Source organism: Notechis scutatus, chromosome 3 (genome assembly GCF_049901735.1).
Source record: "Notechis scutatus isolate UNSWTSFEM ecotype Mainland chromosome 3, rNotScu1.2, whole genome shotgun sequence".
In the NCBI taxonomy this organism is placed as follows: domain Eukaryota; kingdom Metazoa; phylum Chordata; class Lepidosauria; order Squamata; family Elapidae; genus Notechis; species Notechis scutatus.
The window spans coordinates 4,269,361-4,276,860 of NC_142011.1; the positions used below are offsets into that span (position 1 = coordinate 4,269,361).

At 43.0% G+C, this 7,500-nt stretch overlaps 1 protein-coding gene across 1 annotated transcript in view; it reads left to right on the forward strand.

Moving 5' to 3' along the window:
• Positions 1-7,500, forward strand: part of ANGPT4 (angiopoietin 4) — a 42,959-nt gene that overhangs the window by 28,054 nt on the left and 7,405 nt on the right. Inside the window, exons 4-7 of the mRNA XM_087962355.1 lie at positions 1,788-2,020; positions 2,193-2,308; positions 4,408-4,509; positions 6,396-6,562. Of these exons, the coding sequence (XP_087818481.1) occupies positions 1,788-2,020; positions 2,193-2,308; positions 4,408-4,509; positions 6,396-6,562 (618 nt within the window). The remainder of the gene's footprint in view (positions 1-1,787; positions 2,021-2,192; positions 2,309-4,407; positions 4,510-6,395; positions 6,563-7,500) is intronic.

Genomic DNA, 7,500 nt, shown 5'->3' on the forward strand with positions numbered 1-7,500 from the left:
ATAAACTGCGATCTTAATGATGTTGGCAGGATTCGCAAAAACAGGAAGGATTGAACCGTGGAAAATTAAATTCAGTTCCAAGTGTCTTTACAAGAATACACACACACAAACACACACACACATATATACAGAGAGAGAGAGAGAGAGAGAGAGAGAGGAGGGGAGAGGAAGAGAGAAACAGAGACACAGAGAGAGACACAGAAAGAGAGACAGAGACAGAGATGGAGACAGAGAGAGAGACAGAGAGAGACACACACACACACACAGAGAGAGAGAGAGACAGAGAGTGACAGCCAGAGAGAGAGACAGAGAGAGAGAGAGACGAGAGAGACAGAGAGAGAGAGAGAGACAGAGAGAGGCAGAGAGAGAGAATGAGAGAGAGACAGAGAGAGAGAGAGAGAGAGAGAGAGAGAGAGAGAGAGAGAGAGAGAGACAGAGACAGAGACAGAGAGAGAGAGACAGAGACAGAGAGAGAAGCTTCAAAAGAAAACCAGTTATTTATTAGGAGCAACATGTCAGCATGTACCCAAATTAAGCCAGCTCTCAGTTTATGTCTATCTATATCTGTCTGTCTGTCTATATCATCTATCTATCTATCTATCTATCTATCTATCTATCTATCTATCTATCTATCGATCTATCGATCTATCTATCTATCTATCTATCTGTATCATCTATCATCTATCTATCTATGTATGTATCTATCCATGAGCCTCGAGCCAAGCTTCAAAAGAAATCCAGTTATTTATTAGGAGCAACATGTCAGATAATAGATAATCAGAATTGGAAGGTCATCTAGTCCAACCCCCCGTCCAAGCGGGAGACCCTACACCATTTCTGACAAATGGCAGTCCAATCTCTTCTTGAAAGTCTCAAGTAATGGCGCTCCCACAACTTCCAAGGGCAACTTTTGTTCCATGGATTGATTGTTCTCACTATCAGAAAGTTTCTCCTTATTTCCAGGTTGAATCTCTCCTTGTTCAGTTTCCATCCATTATTCCTTGTCTGGCCTACAGGCGCTTTGGAGAATAGCTTGACCCCCTTCCTCCTCTCTGGGGCAGCCCCTCAAATATTGGAAGACTGCAATCATGGTCCTCTTTACTAGACTAGCCATGCCCAGTTCCTGTAATTGTTCTTCATATGTTTAAGTCTCCAGTCCCCTCATCATCCTGGTTGCTCTTCTCTGCACATTTTCTAGAGTCTCAACATCTTTTTTATAATGTGGTGACCAAAACTGGATGCAGGACTCTAGGTGTGGTCTTACTAAGGCTTTATAGAGGGGTATTAGTACCTCCCTTGATCTCGATTGTATCCTTCTGTTAATGCAACTTAGGATTGCATTGGCTTTTTTGGCTGCTGCTGCACACTACTGGCTCCTATTTAGCTGGTTGTCCACTAAGACTCCAAGATCCCTCTCACAGTTATGGCTATTGAGCCTGGTTTCACCCAGTCTATATGTGTCCTTTGGGTTTTTCTTGCACGTACCCAAATGGAGTCAGCTCTGCCTCACGTAATTTATGGTCCACCTACGACCCTGTTTCCCCCCTCCCCCCCCCCCCCAGGGTGTGTCATAAATCACATTCTCCAATGGAGCTCTTTCTCAGGCTGTAGAGATCACACCTCTCCGGCTGGTCCCGGTAGCCTGGGATACAGCCTTGAAGGAAGGTATGCATGGAATGTGCTTCTGGTTGTAGCTGCCCAGTTTTTCCCCCTCCTGCCTATGGCAACTCGAGAGCAGGCCAGGAATGCTTTACGAGTTGACAGTGACCATCTTCCCATCTGTGCAGCATCTTAGAAACCCGAGTCCGGCAGATGGAAACAAAGCACTTGAAGGAGCTGGAGGACATTCGGACCGAGAAGGACCACCTCCAGCAGCTGGTGAGTCACCAGAGCAACACCATTGGACTTCTGGAGAAGTCCCTTCATGTCGCCAGCAGTAACGCCAGCCTCCTTCAGCAACAGCAGCTGCAGCTCCTGGAATCGGTCCAGAATTTGGTCTCCTTAGTCTCCCAAGGAAAAGGTACCTTCTGGAACGTCCAATGTTTTATTTATTAATTTATTAAATTGATAGACCATCTCAAAATAGTTCCAAAACCTTCCCCCCACCCATCTCATCTTTTTGTTTAAATAAAACAGATGCTTCCCTCCTTCAATCCAAAAATCTGCAGAGAGCTTATTTTTTTCCTCAACAGTTCTTCTGAAAAAAGAAGAGCGGCTTTTCCAGGACTGCATGGACATCCTTCAATCCGGATTCAACCTCAGTGGGGTTTACACCCTCCACATCAACAATCTGACTGAACCCAAAAAGGTCAGTTGACCCAAAGATTAGATGAATCTGGTTGATTGGTTGGGTTGGGTTGGGTTGGGTTAGGTTAGGTTGGTTGGTTGGTTGGTTGGTTGGTTGTTGGATTGGGCTGGTTTGGTTGGTTGGTTGGTTGGGTTGGGTTGGTTTGGGTTGGTTGTTGTTTGGGTTGGCTTGTTTGGTTGTTTGGGTTGACTTGTTGGGTTGGGTTGGGTTGGTTGGTTGGTTGGTTTTGGGTTGGGTTGGGTTAGTTGGTTGATTGGTTGGTTGGGTGGGTTGGATTGGGCTGGTTTGGTTGTTTGGTTGTTGGGTTGGGATGGTTGTTGTTTGGGTTGGCTTGGTTGTTGTTGTTTGGGTTAACTTGTTGGGTTGGATTGGTTGGTTGGTTGGTTGGTTGGGTTGGGTTGGGTTGGGTTAGGTTGGGTTGGGTTGCTTGAGTTGGGCTGGGCTGGGTTGGGTTGGGCTGGGTTGGGTTGGGTTGCTCAAGGCAGAAAACCTTATAACATCCCAGTCAAATGGATGTCCAGTCTGCGTGGGATGTAACCATATAGAAACCACATAGACCAGTGTTTCCCAACATTAGCCATCTGGCAGGGGCATTCTGGGAGTCAAAGTCCATATCTCTAAAAATGCCTAAGGTTAGGAAACACTGACATAGATCAACCTTCTCCAGGCTGATCTGTCCTTCAGGTCTTCCAACGTTGTCCCATTACTGAGTCCATCCACCACGTTGTCGGTTGTTTTCTTCTCTTTCCTTCCACCTTTTCCAGCAATGTCAACCATGAGAACTTGCAAATGTGTGAACTTCAACTCCCAGAACTGCAAAGCCAGCATACTGGAAGTTGAAGTCCACACAGATATCAAGGTTGAGAAACAAGACAATACAGCTAGTCCTGAACTTACAACCATTCATTTAGATAACATTCCACATTACTACAATGTTGAAAAAAAGTGATTAATCACAGCCCCAAGGAAATCCGTGGAGTTTGCTCAAAAGTACGAACCTCCCATTCTCAGTCCCAAACTCAAAGATTAACTCAAATAGTGATAAAATATTTCTAATCTTGCTGCTACAAAGGAAGGGTAAAATTCACTTTTTAAATGTTATATAGATAGTCCCCAACTTACGACCACAATTGAGCCCCAAATTTCTGTTGTTAAGTCAGACAGTTGTTAAGTGTTAAGGTATAGATTTTAAGAGCTGACCAGCAGCAATGTAAGGCTGATGCAATATAAGCCTGATGCAATAAGTATGAATCAGCATAGCATGGGTATTGCCCTTTTAAGATGAAGAATGGATCTTTACCCCTTTAAGAAGTGATTATATAAGGCAGCCATTAGAGGGTGTGTTCTTTCACCTTCTGTCCTGTATCCATTGCAGAGTTCTCCGTATAGAGTTAAGAAGATTGATTGCTTGTCAGGTATTTGCCTACCACGTATATGTCTTGTATGTAAACCACAGTTAAATGTCTAAACCTCTGTGTACTGTGTTTTTGCTCCTCATAATAGTAGTCATGCTGCAAACGCACTGACATTAAGCGAGTTTTGCCCCATTTTACAACCTTTCTTCCCACTGTTGTTAAGCGAATCACTGCCATGGTTAAGCTAGTAACCCAGCTGTTCAGTGAATCTGGCTTCCCCCATTGACTTTGCTTGTCAGAAGGTCGCAAAAGGGGGTCGTGTAACCCTGGGACACTACGACCGTCATAAATACGGGGAATTTTGATCACGTGACCATGGGGAATGCTGCAAAGGTCGTAAGTATGAAAAATAGTCATAAGTCCCTGTTTTCAGGGCCGTTGTAACTTTGAATGGTCACTAAATGAACTGTTGTAAGTCGAGGACTATCCGTAGGGGAAAAAAATTCTGCTTTTCTCTCTCCATCACTGCACGGAGTATCCATAATTCTTGATATTTGGGGGAAAATATCAAGAAAATTGGGTATTTCTAACCAAAATGAAAATGTGGGCCCTCCTCACCAGCAGTCGGTCAAAGACCCTGTTGACCATCCTAAAGATTTCAAGCTGGTGGTTTTCTTCTTTCCTTGTTTTTTTTCCTTCCCTCTCTCTCTCCCTTTATCAAGCTTCTTCTTTCTACCTTTCCAGGCCTTTTGTGACATGGAAACTGATGGAGGAGGCTGGACAGTCATTCAACGCCGGACCAATGGCAGCGTTAGCTTCCAAAAAACCTGGAAAGAGTATAAACAGGTTTGATGCTGGTGTTTTCCAGTTACCATAGCTAGGTCCAGATGTCAGTAGGATAGGATAGGATAGGATAGGATAAGAATCCTATAGAATAGGGTAGGATAGAATAGACAATATTAGAATAGAATAGACAAGAATAGACAAGAATAGAATAGAATAGAATAGAATAGAATAGAATAGAATAGAATAGAAAATATGGAATGAATGAAAGAATGGAATGGAATGGAATGGAATGGAATAGAATAGAATAGAATAGAATAGAATAGAATAGAATAGAATAGAATAGAATAGAATAGAATAGAAAATATGGAATGAATGAAAGAATGGAATGGAATGGAATAGAATAAAATAGAACAGAATAGAATAAGAATAGAATAGAATAGAATAGAATAGAATAGAATATATGGAATGAATGAAAGAATGGAATAGAATGGAATAGAATAAAATAGAATAGAATAGAAAAGAATAGAATGGAATGGAATGGAATGGAATGGAATGGAATGGAATGGAATAGAATAGAATAGAATAGAATAGAATGAATGGAAAGGAATGGAATGGAATGGAATAGAATAGAATGGAATGGAATAGAATAGAATAGAATAGAATAGAATAGAATAGAATGAATAAAATAGAATAGAATAGAATAGAATGGAATAAAAAAGAATATAATATAGTATAGTATAGTATAGTATAGTATAGTATAATAGCTTTATTGTCACTTTGAATGTGCACTAATTAGCATACATTAAATGAAATTTCATTGCATACAGCTCTCCTCCAATATGCACTACATAACCATGATGATATATATACAGTATATATAAAGCCAGTGCAATCCTGGGCTGCATCCAAAGAGGGACGGCATCCCTTGTCTTAAGGGGAGACTGGAGGTGCTGTCACGGAGAGGAGGGCGTGGGTTGATTCTCCAAAGCGCTACAGGACAGGAGAAGAAGCGATGAGTGGATGGTTATTGGAGGGAAATCCAGCCTGGAAATAAGGAGGAATTTCTGGACAGGGAGGGCAGTTAATCCGTGGGACAGCTTGCTTCTCACAGCTATGGGTGCTCCATCGCTGGAGGTTTTGAAGAAGAGACTGTCACCTCCTTCGTTCTGCCCTTTCTCCTTCTCTTCTCTTCCTCTTTCCTTCTCTTCCTCCCTCCCCTCTTTGATTCCCCTCTCTTCCTCCTCTCTCCCCTTCTTTCCTCCTGACCTCTCCCCTCTTTCTTGCTTCCCTCTTTCTTTTCACTCCCTCTCTCCTCTTTTCCCCTCCTCCTTCCCTCCTTCCTCCTCTTTCATCCTTCTTGTCCTTTCTCATCCTTCCTACCTGCTCTCCTTCCTCCACCCACCCACCCACCCTCCCTCCCCTTTCCCTTCCCTCCATCTCTGCCTCCCTTTTGTTTCCCTCCCTCCCTGACTTCCTCTCTTCCTTCCTCTCTTCCTTCCGCCCTCCCTCCCCTTGCCTCCCCACAAGGGAGGTGCCTTCCATCCATCTCCTTCATCCCTTCCATCTTCTTCCCTCCTCACTTTTCTCTCTCTGCCTCTGTCATTCCTTCCTCCCTTCTTTATTTCCCATCCATCTCCCTTTCTATCCATCTCCCTCCCTCCCTCTCTTTGCCTCTCTCTCTCCTTCCTTCCTTCTTCCTTCTCTCCCTCCCTCTTTGCTTCCTTCCTTCCTTCCTTTCCTCTCTCCCTTCTTCTCTCCCCGCTTCTCTCCCCTTTCTTGCTTCCCTTTCTACTTCCCTTCCCTCTCCTCTGTTTCTTCCTTCCTTTCTTCCACCCTCCCTCCCTCCTTCCGTTCCTCCTCCTCCTTCCTTCCCTCTCTCCCTATCCTTCTCTCCCTCCCTCTCTCCGGCCTCCCATTGACCACACCTGTGCTCCTCTCCCCCCCAGGGCTTCGGGGCTGCAGCCGGGGAATTCTGGCTGGGGAACCAGGCCGTCCATCTCTTGACCAACCAAGCCGCCTACGCCCTACGGGTGGAGCTTCTGGACTGGGAAGGCAACCAGGCTTATGCCCAGTATGACAAAGTCCGACTGGCAGGCGAGCGCCAGCGCTACAGGTGAGGCCCTTTTTCCCACATGAAAATGTTCAGAGTCTTCCTTGATTCCAGAGCGAGCATCAGCCAGAAATGGGATGCGGCTACAAACAAGACAGGTCTAATCTTCGAGCCACGGTGGCACCGTGGTTAGAGTGCAGTACTGCAGGCTACTCCTGCTGGCTGCCGGCTGCAATTTTGGCAGTTTGAATCTCACCAGGCTCAAGGTTGACTCAGTCTTCTGTCCATGCAAAGTCAGTCAAAGGAGGACCCAGATTGTTGGGGGTAAGAGGCTGACTCTGTAAACTGCATAGATAGGGCTGTAAAACACTGTGAACTGGTATATAAGTCTAAGTGCTATTGCTTGTTTGCTATCTATCTATCTTATCTATCTTATCTAAATCTATCTATCTATCTATCTTATCTAAATCTTCTATCTATCTATCTATCTATCTATCTATCTATCTATCTATCTATCTATCTATCTATCTATCTATCTTATCTATCCTATCTAATCTATCTATCTATCTATCTATCTATCTATCTATCTTATCTAAATCTTCTATCTATCTATCTATCTATCTATCTATCTATCTATCTATCTATCTATCTTATCTAAATCTTCTATCTATCTATCTATCTATCTATCTTATCTAAATCTTCTATCTATCTATCTATCTATCTATCTATCTATCTAATCTATCTTATCTGCCTATCAAATCTATCATCTATCTATCTATCTATCTATCTATCTATCTTATCTAAATCTTCTATCTATCTATCTATCTATCTATCTATCTATCTATCTATCTATCTATCTATCTTATCTAAATCTTCTATCTATCTATCTATCTATCTATCTATCTATCTATCTATCTATCTATCTATCTAATCTATCTTATCTGCCTATCAAATCTATCATCTATCTATCTATCTATCTATCTATCTATCTATCTATCTAT